Source organism: Anomaloglossus baeobatrachus, chromosome 5, assembly GCF_048569485.1.
Source record: "Anomaloglossus baeobatrachus isolate aAnoBae1 chromosome 5, aAnoBae1.hap1, whole genome shotgun sequence".
Lineage (NCBI taxonomy): Eukaryota > Metazoa > Chordata > Amphibia > Anura > Aromobatidae > Anomaloglossus > Anomaloglossus baeobatrachus.
In genome coordinates this window covers 437927070-437944775 of record NC_134357.1, presented here as the reverse complement: position 1 = coordinate 437944775, position 17706 = coordinate 437927070, and the positions used below count along the sequence as shown (strand labels likewise).

General features: G+C 45.8%; 1 protein-coding gene across 2 annotated transcripts in view; it reads right to left on the bottom strand.

Moving 5' to 3' along the window:
• The window catches only part of OSBPL2 (oxysterol binding protein like 2), a 113934-nt gene that overhangs the window by 38467 nt on the left and 57761 nt on the right, over positions 1 to 17706 (bottom strand). For both annotated transcript variants that reach the window (XM_075350401.1, XM_075350402.1), the window contains exon 2: positions 9618 to 9764. In XM_075350401.1, the coding sequence (XP_075206516.1) occupies positions 9618 to 9654 (37 nt within the window). In that variant the 5' untranslated portion in view covers positions 9655 to 9764. The remainder of the gene's footprint in view (positions 1 to 9617; positions 9765 to 17706) is intronic.

Below are 17706 nucleotides of genomic sequence, written 5' to 3'. Positions count from 1 at the left end.
TAATAGTTTATTTTTTTTATCAAATAACAAAACGCAACGGGAATGAAGAAAAGAGAAATCTGAATCAAATCAGTATTTGCTGTGACCGCCCTTTGTCTTCTAAACAGCATCAGTTCTTCTAGATACAGTTGCACACGGATTTTGAAGAAACTCGGCAAGGTTTTTCCAAACATCATGAAGAACCAACCTCAGATCTGTGGATGTCATTTGTACAAATCCTTCTGGTTAAATCGCAGACAGACTTGATGAAGTTGAGATATCAGTCGAGATCCGGGCTCTGTGGAGACCAGATCATCACTTCCAGGACTAATTACTTTTCATACATGGATGATGGTTCTTAATGACATTGTCCGTATGTTTGGGGTCATTGTCCGGCTGCAGAATAAATTTGGAGCCAATTGGATGTCTTCCTGATGGTACATCTTTATGGGTAAGTACCTGTCTGTATTTCTCAGCACTGAGGACACCATTAATCCTGATCAAATTCCCAACTTCACTTGCTGACATGCAGCCCGAAACTTGTCAGGACCCTCCACCATGCTTCAGTGTTCTCTGCACTCATTGTACTGCTCTACAGACTTTTGGTCAACAAATTGCCTTCTGTTACAGCCAAATATTTCACATTTTGACTCATCAGTCCAGAGCACCCTCTGGACCCCAGTTCCTATAGTTTTGTGAAAAAGTAGAGTCACTTGTACTGGTTTCCACGAAGAAGACATTGCATTCTGCCTGCAATTCTTCCATGAAGACCCATTTTGGCCGGGCTTCACCGAACAGTAGGTGAATATGCCTGCATCCCACAGCTTGCTGTCAGGTCTGAGCTGATGGCACTGCTGGTTACTGAAAGGAAGTAAGCTTGATGTGTCTCATCTGCTGCACTAAGTTCTACGTTTTCTCAGCAGACCGCTACATCTATGGTCTTCAACAATGGTGTTTCTTCAAAAGAGCTTGAACATCAAATCTTGAAACCTCAGTCTGCTGTGAAGTCTGCGCCTGGGAGACCTTGCTGATGCAGTATAACTACCTGGTGTCTTGTTGCTGTGCTCAGTCTTTCTATGGTGTGTGACCTGTCTTCCACAACCTCACCTTTGTAGCAGAGTTTGGCTGTTCCTCACCCAGCTTTAAGCTTCCTACACAGGTGTTTTAGTTAATGGCTGTGTTTCTACCTACATATGATAATGATCATTACCTGTTTCCTATAATCGTTACTCATACATCTGACTATATTCCTCCAAAATCCTTGACTGTGCAAGTGTAACTATAAAGAATGCCGTTTTGAAGGCAAACAGTTGTCACATCAAATATTGATGTAGATTTATCTATGTTCATTTACTTTGTATTTTATGAATTGATCAAAATAAACCATTAAAACTTCTATTCTTTAAAGCCTTCTTACTTTGCAGAATTTTTTTCACTCATGCCTAAAACGTCTGCTCACTACTGTATATGGTGTAAAGTGTCAATTTAATTACCTACTTTACTAAACCCTTGAATTTTATTATTTTTTTTTTTAAGAAAACAAAGTGTTCTTCTTCTGTCATTTCTCCTGGAGGCTTATGAATAAATTGACCCCTTTTCCCCATTATCATTGGGGAGAGTCCCAACTACAACCAACACTGTAAAGTTGGCCGATGTAGAACTCCAATCTATAGTTAAACTGAATGGAACTCTAAAGAGCTGTTCCTCTATTACTGCTCCTGGAAATAATTCAATTCACAAGTGAAGATATTTGAAGGAAATTTGCATCAGCGATATTTTAGGCAGTTAAGTGCGATGTGCTAAAAGTTCTGTCAACTCAGGGAAAACAAAGAAGCAGAATGACGGGGTGCACCCACTTAATGAGGAACCCAAGCGGCTGGGAATAGGCAGGTGACAGCACATAACATTTAGTAACCTGTCAACATGTGCAACACTCGGGTCGGCTCATCCCATGCTCCGAGACACTTCCCCCTCACCACTACACTACTGGGTTATTAGCCAAGATCTGCAGAAATAGATTAACCCTTATTATGCTGAAGATGAACGGATACATGAATATGGCAGTACAGAAATTACCTAATCCTGCATAGCTGGGACACATAGTGTTTATGGAAAGCACCTATGGACTGGAGTAAAGCTATAAAAAGGTGCAGAGGTGGAAGAACAGCCCAAATGTGTCCCCAAAGACCCCTCTGTCACATAATAGGCAAGCTAGAGTAAAGTGATATGTTGCGTCAATCCTTTTTTTGCCAATATAAGTGTTTTGGGGTGTTTGTACCCCTCGCCCTGATCATCAGTGACGTGTATACCATACTCTGTGCAGTCCAACTATTTATACTAGACTTTACTTAAAATAACGCCTAATCGTAAAGGAGTCAAACCGATCACAATAGAGTATAGACTCATAAATAACCTGTCAAAAGCCAGTCAACAGCTATGGCCAATTGTAAGTGGACGGAGCTTTGTCCGTACTCCATTTTCTGACCCATCATACGACTGAATTGACATGAAGCGGTCATGTTGCAACTAAAAATCCACCGCAGAGCTGTCCCGTCGCAGTGTTTCCATTATTTACCTGTACAATCCCTTAAACTTCCAGCTGTTTTCTCACAACATTTAGCAAATGTGCAGGGAAACAGTAGAAAGATCGCAGTGGTTAAATGCCGCAGCCTGAAAGCTGCATGTGAACGTAGCCAATAACACACATTTATCTCTGCACCTTGGTTTTTGGATAGGTTACTGAATGACGTTTCAGTGCAGGGTAATTGAGCAAAAGCACCCTGGTAGAGAGGTCATTGAAGTTCTACAATACAATCTTTGGGGAACAATACTTAGCGCTTGCACCGGGCTTATAATCAGAAAGGGAAACCGCAGGGAGGAGGCGGGTCACAGAGCTCTGGTCTAGCGGCCATAAACTACCACCATGGCTGCTGGACTGAAGTGCTTTCATCTTTTTTGCTCAACTCTACATGCTAGAAATATGGCTACGACAAAATGGTGGTCCAAAAAGACAAGCAATGATACAATTGTCCGGTGGGGGAAAAAAAAAATATCCAAAACGATAGCAAAATAATTGACTGTTCCTAGAAATATAGCTGGAAGCAGAGTTCCTATGTTTAATGTTATAGGAACATTGGCTGCACAACCTGGACGTGACAGAAAGAGGAAGCTGTCACCGGCTGCCACCAGAGTTCCGAGGGGGCAGATGGTCAAAAACCCTCAAGTGCTTGCAATACACATGAAGTAAGACTGGTGGCGGCAGGCGGTGGGGTTTCAGTTTGCATAGTGGGTGCATACTAAACACGGAAGATCTCCATGCCGGAATAACAAACCATACATCTCTACTGGCCCAAAGCACAAGAAAAGTAGTCTCCAATGTTCAGAACCAAATAAATAAGCCACAGCGATTTTGGGTTTCTGCTCTATGGAGCAGTGAAACAAAACTGGTATGTGTCTAACCTATAGATAAGATATAGATAAGAATGAAGCATACACTGAAAAGAACATCCTGCCTACAGGGAAGCATGACGGTGGCTCAGTGATGCCTTTAATAAAGCATGGCAGTGTCTCAGTGATTCATACAGTGACGCATGGCGGTGGCTCAGTGAAGTCTAGTGACGCATGGCGGTGGCTCAGTGAAGTCTACAGTGACGCATGGCAGTGGCTTATGGATGCCTACAATGATGCATGGCAGGGGCTCAGTGATGACTACAATGGATTTTTTTCTGCTTTATGAAGCAGTGAAACAAAAATGGTATGTGTCTAGCCTATAGGTCAGCAGTTTGTCTGAAGGAGGAAGAATGAAGCATACACTGAAAAGAACATCCTGTCTACAGTGACACATGGCGGTGGCTCCGTTGTGCCTACAGTGACGCATGGCGGTGGCTCCGTGGTGCCTACAGTGACGCATGGCGGTGGTGGTGGCGGCTCAGTGATGCCTACAGTAACGTATGGTGGTGGCTCAGTGATGCCTACACTGCACAATGGAATTTTTCCCATTTCAACTCCAACAAAAAGGTAAACTACATATCAGGTTTGCCATCCCGATTGACAAAAACATCTAAAGTATACAAGATGTCCAGGCACGTGAGGACTTGTAAACACAGTGCTCATAAATACATAAAACCATAGTTTGTGCCCCAATTCCATGTAATATGGCATTCACACTGGATACAGAAGTTGGGAGGAGGGAGAATGTTAACAGTGAAATGATCCACCTGCCAAAAACCCACATGTCACTGGCCAATTCTGATAGTGATGCCAATGAGATTATCTGGTCATTTATAAAGTTTTCTCTGCATAATATAAGGAACATTGCAAGTGAAGTAATGGAGGTCACACATTATTAATATTATGCTGGCACTGTTTATGAGAGGTCTGTGCTTTAATTATTGTCTATTGTGATCAGTGTAACCCTTCACCTTTTGGCCATATGAAGTTGGATATTAATAATTGGACTGCACAGGGTCATTGATCTGATGAAGGGGTACAGAACATTCCAGAACATGTTATCCGTTTGGTAAATAGTATTGATGCAATATATCTGGGAGTTTTCTGAGAGAAGGAGAAATGTGGCTAAAACCTAACTAAGTTCGGCATAATCCGTAAGGGAATTGCCAGCAGCTGTAGCATTCAAGGGATCCCTACAGAGAAAAATACACAGGTCGTTGTGCCTCCGGACAAACTAATAAAGTGAGCACCGTAACAATTCTACCCCCGTCTCAAGTACTGAAAGTATTCTAGAGGGCACATGGTAGGCGGAGGCCTATTAATTATCTGTATGTCAAAGAGGCCCTAGTTATAAAAGTAATGGACAGTGACCCATGGCATCCGGACTAGAGCTCTGTGATAGGTTGAGAGTCATTCTCTAACAGAAACCATTATTATACCACAGTAGATCTCACATACCGCAGCTTTTGAAGGGGTTAACGCCGCGCATCAGCCAAATGAAATTGTAGAGATGTTGATGAATAATATCTTTCATCGGTCGACGCGTTTCGAGGTCGAAACCTCTTCCTCAGGACCAGTACATCAACAAAAAGCATGCTTTTGTTGATGTACTGGTCCTGAGGAAGAGGTTTCGACCTCGAAACGTGTAGACCGATGAAATAAAAGAAAGATATTATTCATCAACATCTCTACAGTTTCATTTGGCTTTTGCGCAGCGTTAACCCCTTCTCTACTCCATTTTGAACGCTCATCCACGTGGGGCTGCAGCAGACGCCATTATCTTACGCTTATCAGTGGTTGTGACTCTCACAACCAAAATAGGTGAGTGTATATCTCCTGTATATACTGCACCTGTCATCTGGTGTTACACTATCAGCGCTTATTTTTTAGATTTATACCATAGCTTTTAGAAGATAGTGAAAGGGAAATTGTTTTTTCAGAATTGTGTTAACTTCTCCATTCTTTCAGGCGGCTCTGCCAGTGTACATGTGAAGTAGTATAGATGAACCAGGAGGCTTAGGATGGGCAGCATTATGGGTCTAGTCCACAAAGAAGAGACTAGCATTATATTGTAGGAGAACCTGATTCTTTAGATACATTACTTTGTATGATATATAAATATATATAGGCTGCATTCCTAAAAAAGCACTGCAGCAACAAATATAACAAACATAACAAATATAAAAATCCCAGCACAAGCCAATAATATAGGTGTTCGGGTACAGGCCTTGTATCTACCTGTTTTGGTTGATGTGCTTTGTATGGGTTGTCTGACATCATGATTCCGCCTTCCCCTCCAAAATGGTATCCTAATGCCGATTAAATTTCCCATGATGCCGATGTAAGTGCATCCTATTTGATGCAAAAAGGAAAGTCTCTGTGTATCTTATGTGATACATACAGCAACCTCAGTGTATCCTATGAGATATACACAGCAGTCTTTGTGTATGCTATGTTATGTATACACAGCAAAGTCTTGGAGTATCCTATATGATATATGTACAGCAGCCTCAGTGAATCCTATATGATGTATACACAGCAGTCTCCTTGTATCCTATGTGCTGTATATACACAGCAGTCTCAGGACATCCTTTCTGAAGAATATACAGCAGTCTCAGTAAATCTTATGTGCATTATATACAGCACAGTCTCAGTGTACCCTATGTGATGTATATACAGTAGTCTACATGTATCCTATGTCATGTATATATAAACACACTCAGGGTATACTATGTGATGTATATACAGCAGTCACAGTGAATCCTATGTGATGTATACACAACAGTCTCAGGTGTCTCCTATGTAATGTATACCCAGTAGTCTCTGTGAATCCTTTACATGTATACACAGTAGCCTTAGTGTATCTTATGTAATTTATATACAGCACAATCAATCCTGGGGTACCCTACGTAATGTTTATACAGCAATATCTCATGTATCCTATGGGAGTCATACACCGAAAACTCAGTGTATCCTGTCTTATGTGTACACAACAGTTTCAATGTCTTCTATGTGATGTGTATACAGCATGGTCTCAAGTATTGTTTTAGATCTATATAAAGCAGGGGTCTCAAACACGCGGCCCGCGGGCCGCATGCGGCCCGTCAGGCTGCTTCGTGCGGCCCCAGGCCCGTGCCCCTGGTCACTATTGCGGCCGGTGCAGGGGCCGCAGCCACTGTCTGCACTTTGTTAGATGAGTGTTTTGCCGGAGTGCGCTCTCAGAAGCAAGGACTGTGTGCGCGCAGCGCCGGCAAAACATTCATCTGACATAAATCACTGCCAGTGGCTGCGGTCCCTGCACCGGCCGCGATAGTCCCCGGGGCACGGCCTGCAGACAGCGAGAAGCAGAGGTGATGAGCCGAGGGAACACGGGACAGGTGAGAAGAATGGTGTTTTTTTATTTTTTGTGTATGTGAAGGACAGCACATTAACCTCTTAGCGACCTATGACGTACTGGGTATGTTATGGCTCCCTGGTACTTAAGGACCCATGACATACCCAGTACGTCATGGCGAAATCGCAGCCCCGGTGGCTGCGATCGCCGTTTGCATTGCCAATAGCAAATACCTTAGAATCGGGGAGGAGGGAACCTCAGGAGGGGTGGTGTCTCCTCCCCGGACCTACGGAGGCTGTGATTGGCTGTGCGGCGTCAGCCAATCACAGCCACTGTAATGTTACAGCCATTGAAAATGGCTGTAACATTGAAATCCAGCCCTGATCAGTGCAGCTGTAGCACCGATCATTGGCTGGAGCAGGGTGACCTCAGATTCACCCACCCCCAGTTCTGATTGGAGAGACGGGCCTTGTGACCGATCTCTCCAATCACTGTGGATCTGGGGCCGGAGACCACCCCCTCACCTTCACTCCGGCATCTGTGGGTGGAAGGAAGCCGAGAGCGATCGGTAAATTATAGCGCCCCCTTTCACCCGCCGCCACTGCCCCCACCACCCATTACTACAGGATGGGGACATTACTATAGAATAGGGACAAGGTGGTCACATGTCTATAGAATAGGGACAAGGTGGTCACATGTCTATAGGATGGGGACAAGGTGGTCACATGTCTATAGGATGGGGACAAGGTGGTCACATGTCTATAGGATGGGGACAAGGTGGTCACATGTCTATAGGATGGGGACAAGGTGGTCACATGTCTATAGGATGGGGACAAGGTGGTCACATGTCTATAGGATGGGGACAAGGTGGGCACATGTCTATAGGATGGGGACAAGGTGGGCACATGTCTATAGGATGGGGACAAGGTGGGCACATGTCTATAGGATGGGGACAAGGTGGGCACATGTCTATAGGATGGGGACAAGGTGGGCACATGTCTATAGGATGGGGACAAGGTGGGCACATGTCTATAGGATGGGGACAAGGTGGGCACATGTCTATAGGATGGGGACAAGGTGGGCACATGTCTATAGGATGGGGACAAGGTGGGCACATGTCTATAGGATGGGGACAAGGTGGGCACATGTCTATAGGATGGGGACAAGGTGGGCACATGTCTATAGGATGGGGACAAGGTGGGCACATGTCTATAGGATGGGGACAAGGTGGGCACATGTCTATAGAATAGGGACAAGGTGGGCACATGTCTATAGGATGGGGACAAGGTGGGCACATGTCTATAGGATGGGGACAAGGTGGGCACATGTCTATAGAATAGGGACAAGGTGGGCACATTACTAAAAGATGGGGACATTACAAGGCTGGGGTCATTACTATAGGATGGGGACAAGGTGGGCACATTACTATAGGATGGGGACAAGGTGGGCACATTACTATAGGATGGGGACAAGGTGGGCACATGTCTATAGGATGGGGACAAGGTGGGCACATTACTATAGAATGGGGACATTACTAAAAGATGTTGGCCAAAATTTCTATATAGTGATAATTGTAACACTATTAGTTACAAGAAAGGGATAAAATGTAAAAAAAAAAAAAAACAAAATAAGGCATGACTTTTTTACCATCAATTTTTTTTTTTTATATATTTAACTAAAGAATGTGCACATTTGTTATAATAAACAAGTGAAAAATGTTGAAAATCAGTGATCCCAAGGTGTGTAAAAAAATATATATGGTACCAATAAAAATGTCACTTTGTCCCGCAAAGAATGCGGCCCCCCAAATTATTTTTTTCCTCTGTGCGGCCCATACACCCAGCCGAGTTTGAGACCCCTGATATAGAGTGTATAATATGGGTTGCAACGTCCATTGGTCTCACCTATCATTAATTACTCTCTTATCTAAAACGAAAAAAAAAACCATCAGATTTATCAACTAACAAAAAAAGCAGCCAATCACAGCACAGTTTATTTTTCAAGACCAGGATACAAATAAGAGCTGCTCTATGATTGGCTGCTATGGAAAGCAAGTTTTCTATTTGTTTCCTAAGTCTTCACCCATTTCTTTAGCTGCAGGGAAGACACAGAGAGGCAGGGGGACTAGGGTGGGATGGACAAGGAATCATCCCGCAGTACACAGGAAGTCACAGAGAGACTTCCTGTCCATACAATAGCACATGTACTGCACTGGTTTACAGACTGGAGATCGCGTGACCCAACGTCTTATAATAAAGTGGGGTAAATGTAGAGCTATAACTTTGCTGGTGACTGGTGATTGTCCAATGGCCAAGGCTGTTGGCAATACCCTGAACCCTGGCTCTCTAAAGTGCCCGGTGCTGTAATCTTCCTTTGAAGAGTTACCAGAAAGTCACCTAGAGAGTTGCAGTAATAATATACTTTGATCAATTAGGAGTTAAGCGGTGGCAAAAAGTAAACAAGTGCACTCTTATTTTGGGGCTTCGCCGCTGCAGCAGCTTGTATTTTATTTTAGATAAGGGGATATGTGTTACCACTTATTTTGGGGCAACACGACGGGTAGCCATCAGACCTGTCCATTTCTTTATACCTAGCCCCAATAAACATCAGACTGCATGTGCACCCCGACATTCATTGAGATCTGTCAGCAGAAATCTGGAAGCGTTAAGTACATAAAAAGACAGTAAATGCAAGATGATGTCCTTTCAGCCCAAGATCGCAATGCCCCACCCCCCATGGGAAATCTACGCTAGAGTTTCCAGCAAATCTTCTGCATCATGAAGTGCGGTTTAATGACGCTTATCTTTTTCACCTGTCACGCCAACATGTCACCTCGGACGTGCCCTCCATTTACCTGTGACGGCATCGAAAAACTCCTCCTCACTGTTCATCCTTCTCTGCTGCGGTTCAAGCTCTCCAGACGTTTACTGCATCTTCACCACGGCTCAATCCTCCTGCGGGGGCGACGTCTGGGAGAACTCCCACCTCACACCCACTGCAACTGGAAAAGAAAGAGGATGAGGTGTGCCCAAAATTTACGATAAAATGCCATACATAAGATACAGGCAGCTCTATCAGTGGCAACCGGGCTCCATCAAGATCCTTTATTCAAGAGTGGTCCAGCGGGTGTATTTTGCCGCTTGTCCCCATTAAAGTGAATGAAGCTGTGGTGCAACGTGAACAATGGTGTGGCGCTGTTTTTGCCCTGGCTCAATATAGTATACAGTATTAGACCATTAAAAATCTTACAAGATTCCTTTAAATATTTAAGCATATCCCTTTAAGACAGTTCTGTGCCCTCAGTCATTTCTAATCTAGACCCTCCATCTTCTAGAACAAAGTGGTGAACATGGGTTTGGCCGCCCGGCGTGGGATGTCAGCCAGTGAGCGGTTACTAAAAATCCCCTGAAGGCAATCGCATTAAGATTAGTCTTCTTCACCATCTTTCCTTCTTTTTTCCCCATAAAAACGATACTTTATTTTGTAAAAGTTTACATCTCACTACATTTTGAAAGCAACGGTATCCATGACAACCTGTGTAATTTTAATGGGGCAGCCATTTTAATTTCCCCAGGGAGGGAATGATGGGGGGAGGGGGGAAGCAAATGACAACTCCAAAATACATCTTAAACAAAACAGAAAAATAGAAACAGATTTCCCCCGGGCCGATGTACAAAGAATAGAAATCTTTGTGGCTGGCAAGCGGAAGAGAATAGTAGATGTAGCAGACGTGATCCGGTTGTCGGTTATGTCAAGCGCCTCGGCGGCTGTTTATACAAATGGTGCCCGAGGAATATTCGATTAGATAGTCAAGGTCATCTCCAAATATATATCTGCGGGTCGTCCTCTTCTATAAGATCAGGAAAAATGTTTTACAGGACTCTGGGCCGACTACCAAAAGGACTAAAAGTATAGCTTCCACAAGAGGTTGTCAGGCTACTAAGCCTCAAATCGGCTTGAAGGGTATTCCTATCTCAGCAGATGGGCTGTCGCTAAAATACTTCACTTCATGATCCCCGGGGGGTCCGATCTTTGGGACAAGAGGGTGAAGTGGGCGCAGTGCTGACCTTTTTACCTCAGAAGTTGGCCCAGGAGCGTCACCATGGTGAGAACGAAGACGTGAATGCAGTCCTGAGGCCTAGTCACTCTCAGGATTGTGGGGGTCCCAAGCAGCTGAGCGCCGGGATTAGACCATTACTTACTAAAAGGAGAATACCCTAGGACTAGAGTTCGAGCCCACTACTTCCATATTGTGACAGATTTACCACTCAAAAGTCCAGAAAAGTATGCCGACAGCCCCTTTAAGAAGCCTTAAAGGAATTTCTTACCTATTAAACTGCTAGTGCAGACATGTAGGGAACAAAGTGCCTATAAAAATGCTTCCTGTACTATAGATTTTACTACTTTTGCCGCCCACGCCATAAAAGAAAAATGTAATATGTAAATCAGGGTTCCTCAGTGCCCATCGGCCCACTCACCATCCTGCCCCCTCAATTAGCAGGAGGCACACTGCCCCTTATCTTGATTGAGGGCGCTCGCTTGCCCAGAGCGGTTACTTAGCTGAATCTCACGTGCGCACTGACACTCCTGAGGCCCAGTGGCACACACAGTGTTAGTGCATGCGTACTCTCCTTCCTCACTGGAGTGGCCGTTCTACAGTCAGGAGTGAAGAAGGAGAGCGCATGTACTAACTACTGTGTGTGCGACACTGGGGCCCAGGAGTGTCAGTGCGCACGTGAGATTCAGCTAAGGAACCGCTCTGGGCAAGCGAGCGCCCTCAATCAAGATAAGGAGTAGTGCGCCTCCTAATCAAAGGGAATAACTGTGCACAGAGCCCGTGGCCATGGCAGGGGTGCCCCGAGAAGCCCTGATTTACACACGGAGTTCAATTTGTCTGGACAACAAAAATCAGTAAAATCTGTTGGACAAATGTGATTTTTATAGGGGCCATGTCCCCTTGTGTGACTGTACTAGCAGTTTACTTGGAGGTTTGGCAGTGACTGTCTCCCTTTAATGGTGGCCATATTGGTTAGGGTACTCTCACACTTGCGTTAATTACCTTCTGGCGCAATCCGCCCTTTTGGAAAACAGCGGAATCCGTTAACGGATTCTGCTGTTTCCCATAGACTTGTATGGATGACGGATTGTGCCAAAAGTACCTGCGTTGCTTCCGCTGGCCGGCGCGGCGTTGCTTCCGCCGGGCGGAACGCAGCAAGTAACATTTTTTTGAGCAGCAGAATCCTTTATTTTTTCACTGAGCATGCTCATCTTTTTTTTTTTTTTTTTTTAAATCACAGAAACTTTATTTTGTCTCTCGGTGGCCGAACGATCAGCTTTTGAGAGCGCTCAGCTGAGCGCCCGGCAGCCAGATTTTGAGAGCGATCAGCTGAGCATCCGGCAGCCGGCTTTTGAGAGCGATCAGCCGAGTGCCCGGCAGCCAGATTTTGAGAGCGATCAGCTGAGCATCCGGCAGCCGGCTTTTGAGAGCGATCAGCCGAGTGCCCGGCAGCCAGATTTTGAGAGCGATCAGCTGAGCATCCGGCAGCCGGCTTTTGAGAGCGATCAGCCGAGTGCCCGGCAGCCAGATTTTGAGAGCGATCAGCTGAGCATCCGGCAGCCGGCTTTTGAGAGCGATCAGCCGAGTGCCCGGCAGCCAGATTTTGAGAGCGATCAGCTGAGCGCCCGGCAGCCGGCTTTTGAGAGCGATCAGCTGAGCGCCCGGCAGCCGGCTTTTGAGAGCGATCAGCCGAGCGCCCGGCAGCCGGCTTTTGAGAGCGATCAGCCGAGCGCCCGGCAGCCGGCTTTTGAGAGCAATCAGCCGAGCGCCCGGCAGCCAGATTTTGAGAGCGCTCAGCTGAGCGCCCGGCAGCCAGATTTTGAGAGCGATCAGCTGAGCGCCCGGCAGCCAGATTTTGAGAGCGATCAGCTGAGCGCCCGGCAGCCGGCTTTTGAGAGCGATCAGCTGATCGTTCACAATAGTCTGCCACTGGTAAAACTGTAATGAAAAAAAAAAAAAAGCTTTCTGTACCATCCGTTGTGCCATTATATGCAACTCATCCGTTGCATCCGTCACACAACGCAATGTAACGGATGCCTTTCAACGCAAGTGTGAAAGTAGCCTTACCATCCAGATGTACAGGAATAGCATTTGGAGAAAAGCTATTGGTGAGTCTTGAAAAGCCGAGTGACTAAAATATGCCCACCATGAGAGCGGTCACCCAGCTTTCCCTGACTCCTGACTGGCAAATGCAGTGAGAGGATCTTTACTAGAGAGATCCCCTGTTTAGGATAAGCATGTAACTGATTTTATATATTCAATACAAAGCCCTTTCCCCCCCAAATAAGCCAGGGCTGCTGCAAGCGTCCATGACACAGGGGGCAATTCCCCAACTGCATTGTGGTTCATGGCGAACCCTTCACCTTATCCCCATTCATCTAATATGAAGGTTATATGAAAATGCAGATCAGAGGAGGCCGCACATCACACAATGTGGGCTTATCCAGCAGCGATATAGAACCCATGGGATGCAACTAATGGTCCAATGTGAACAGTTCAACATGGAGATACAGAGTGTTTATCTGCTCCTGGGAAAGCTGGGTGACCACCCACTATTATATCTAGCTCCTACTGAGGTTTGTTACTCAGTAACCCCACCGCAGGGAACCGGTACAGGTTATCCCCCTCCCACACCATGAGGGTCAGCCACATAAATCAGCAATAACGAGCGCTAACGAGACTCGCATGTATAGTAGGTCCCGGTGGAGCAGGACTAGGCAGGGCAAGGTTTCCATTTATAGATGGGACATGTGGGAGCTTTGCGCGCCGCCGGGGTAAACATGATCATCTCTGCCAAGTGAGACAAGTAAACAGCAGCATAGCCACTGCCTCCAAGAAGAAAGTAAGAGGAAACTGCATACAAAAAATTATGTAAGAGGACACAGAGTAAGGTTAGGACATGCCCGCCAGTGACCCTGAAAGCGGAAAGTGACGAGGCTATATCCAGCCTCAGACACCATTATTATTATTACTGTAATCTATTCAATATATAACCAATTCTGTGTTTAGATGGGAATAAGCCTTCGACTCGGCAGACTGGACACAACTGGATCCGCTAAGGCTATGTGCACACAATGCGGATTTGCAGCAGATTTTTCAGCAGAAAAAACCCCACAGAGGTTTTGCAGAAAAAGCGCATAATTAAAAAAAAAAGTCAGTTGAACACATTTTTTATGAGATTTTACTTTTATTTTTTCCTTATTCATTTGAAGGAAAAACGCTGCAAAAAACATTGAAAGAATGGACAGGCTACAGATTTGAAGAAAAAAAAAACCAAACACTCTTTGGCTATGTTCACACGTTGTGTGTTTTATTTTTTTTGCAGCATTTTTTTTCCATGAGTTTCATACAAATTAAAAGCTGCTTTTTACAGGAGCAAAAAGCTAGGAAATGTCAGAAATCTCACGCATACGAATCTTTTGGAGCAGATTTTTCTCATTCAATAGAATAGGTGAAATTTGCAGAAAAAAACGCTGCATTAATATCTGCACCAAATCTGCAAGGAGAAAATACTCATAATACGGCCCAAGCCACACGGCATAAAAATCGGAGCGAGTGGAATGTGATAAAACATCACATTCCACTCGGACCAATATTACTCTGTGCCAGCACCCATGAGCGTTTTCTCAGCCCTAATCGGACCGAGAAAACAATCGCAGCATGCTGCGACTGTAATGCGATCCTGGTTTCTCTCGCACCCATTCAAGTGTATAGGGCGAGAGAAAAATAGCACTGCACCGGTGTACCGCGAGTGCAGGGCGAGAATGGCAATAGCCGGCTACGGAGAAGAGAGGGCGGGAGATAAATCCCTCCCTCCCCTCCTCAGCACCGGCCCTTCCCTCCGCAGGTGTGATCCGATCGCATGATCGGACCTCAGTTGCAGTGCCACTGGCATGACACACGGCTCCCAATGTGCTGCCAGCGTGAGCCGAGTGTCATGCGAGGATCGCAGTAGTGCCCCGTGTGGCCTCGGCCTACTCAGGATTCTCATTCACATCAGGAAACCCTTATGCACACGCTGTGGTTTTTGTCACGTTTTTTGGTGCAGTTTTGTTGTCAGAAAGTTCTCACTTTTGACTCCCAGCAAAGTCTATGAGCCTGTAGCTGTGGCTTTATCTGTGCTTGGTATCATAATATGGGGGGACTCTACGCCAATTTTTTTTTTTGTTTATTTTACTGTACGATAAACCCGCAGACCAGGCCCTTGATTGGAAGTGTCAGACACGCTGTCACTCAGCATGGGGGCGCGTCTGACTGCAACCAATCACAGACGGCAGTGGGTGGGAGAAGCAGTGAATATGTATGAGCCTAAATGAGCTGCCCTGAAAGAATGAGAGGCCGCGGGAGCAGTGTGTCAGCCGTGTCGGTGACTTAGTAAGTATGATGTGCTTGCTCCTACCTCTCTGCGCCGGATTCAGGTCCCCATAGATTATATGGGGACCAGTATCCGGCCAGATTCCAGGATCCCCTGCCAACCCAGAGTCAGTGGGGGATTGATTTGCGACTCCTCCCATCATTAGTGAGAAACGCAGGGACAAAATGCAAAAAGATAGAACATACTGCAGTTTTGTTTGTCAGGAGTTTGTGACAAACTGCAGACAAAAACACTGCAATGTGCGCACAGCAAATGTGAATTCTCATAGACTTTGTTGGGAAGTCAAGTCAGAACTTTCTGACAATAAAAGTGCACCAGAAAATGAGAAAAAAAACACTGCAGCATGCGCACGTAGCCAAGGCTCAAAGAAAATAAGAAATCTCATACTCTTTGCTGGTAAAATGCTTGTTTTTTTTGTAGCAAAAATACGAGGATGAAAAAAGCGCAGCATGTAAAGAAGCCTTAATGGTCCGTGCGCACGTCGCGCTTTTCATGCGTTTACGCAGCGTTTTGAACTGCAGCATAAACGCATGCGTTCTGCGTCCCCAGCAAAGTCTATGAGAAGTCGGCAAATTCCATGAGCACGTTGCGTCTTTAAACGCAGCGTTTTGGATGCCAAAACTTTGACAAAAATCGATGTGTTTAAAAAAAGCAGCATGTCACTTCTTTTGTGCGTTTTGGGTGCATTTTCCGCTCATTGAAATCGATGTCTGTCTCTCTCCCTCTCTCTTTCATACTCACCGATCACGGGCGCGGCGCTGCACGACTGTCACACTGCTCCGGCGGCTTCTCCCATTTTTGAAAATGCCGGCCGCTCATTATTCCATCTCGTATACACTGCTTCCCCCACCCACCGGCACCTATGATTGGTTGCATAAATAAATAAATAAAAAAAACAACGTGCGGGCCCCCAATTTTGATACCAGGCAAGGTAAAGCCACACGGCTGCAGGCTGGTATTCTCAGGATGGGGAGCCCCACATTATGGGAAGCTCCCCAGCCTAAAAATATCAGCCAGCAGCCGCCCGAAATTGCCACATCCACTAGATGCGATTGTCCCGGGACTCTACCTGGCTCATCCCGAACTGCCCTGGTGCGGTGGCAACCGGGGTAATAGGAAGTTAATGGCAGCCCATAGCTGCCACTAAGTCCTAGGTTAATCATGGCAGGCGTCTATAAGGACACCCCCCAATGATTAACCTGTAAGTTAAAGAAAATAAACACATACACCCAAAAAATCCTTTATTTGGAGTAAAAGACAAAAAAAAAAAAAAAATCACCCTCTTTCACCACTTTATTAAAATCCCCAAACAGCCCTCCAGGTCTGGCGTAATCCACACGAGGTCCCACGACGCATCCAGCTCTGCTACATCAGAAGCCGACAGAGAGCAGCCACAGACCAAGACTGGTCTCTGTCAGCTCCACAGAGCAACTGAAGTGAGTCGCGCTGTCAGCGGTGACGTAATTCAGGTTACACACAGCCACCGCTGGATCCTCCAACTGTCTCAGGTGGAGGACTACAGCTGTGGCTGCGGGTAACCTGAGTGACGGCACCGCTGATCGGGTGGCTCACTTCAGTCACTCAGGTGACCCGCGGGCGGCCATAGCTGGAGTCCTCCAACTGTGACAGCAACTTGCCCGAGTGACTGAAGTGAGCCCTGCGATCAGCGGTGCCCTCACTCAGGTGATTTGCGGTGATTGGGTGGAGGACTCCAGCTGGCAGCAGGTAACCTGAGTGACGGCACCGCTGATCGCGCGGCTCACTTCAGTCACTCAGGGGATTTGCGGTCACTGGCGAGTCCTTCACCGATGGCTGCAAATCAGGCCGCGGCACACAGAGCTGCACGATGACAATGAAGTCGGGTGAAGTTCATTCTGATCACGCGACTGTCTCGCAGCCAGACATGCTCTATGGGGATGTAGCAGAGCCAACTGGGAACGTACTGTCAAAAATGCATCCAAAACAAAGCATTTTGTCACGCCAAAACGCAACGTGCGCACATACCCTAAAGGGATTTTCATATATGGGAATTGTTGGATAATTCTTGTAAATATAAACAATTTTACAAGTTACAGCTTATAAAATTTCACAGTCCTTCTTAAGATATTAAGGCTTTTCTTCTGTTTAGAACTCACTGTCTTGGAGATTGTTCACAGCTGCTAGACCGCAAAACATGCAGTGCTTAGAAGCTCTATAAATTGACTTGTAAGCACTGTTTTGATGCTAGCCAAGATCACTGGAGCACGCCTGCCCAGTTTCCGCAATGGGCTTACAAGCTAAACAAGTGCAGTGGTCTGTCTCCTAGGCGACCAGCTGTAAACAAACGAAAAGTAAAGAATATCTCAAGTACTCCTGCAAATTTTAATAATTGTCAAATTGTAGACGTGCTCGTTTCTCTAAGCGCTATCTGACATTATCCAACTATGAAGATGGGAATAACCCTTTAAACACCTTTGCAAAATTGCAGAGAGATTTGTGCATTTGCTGCTGAGTGGGTAACAAACCATTGTC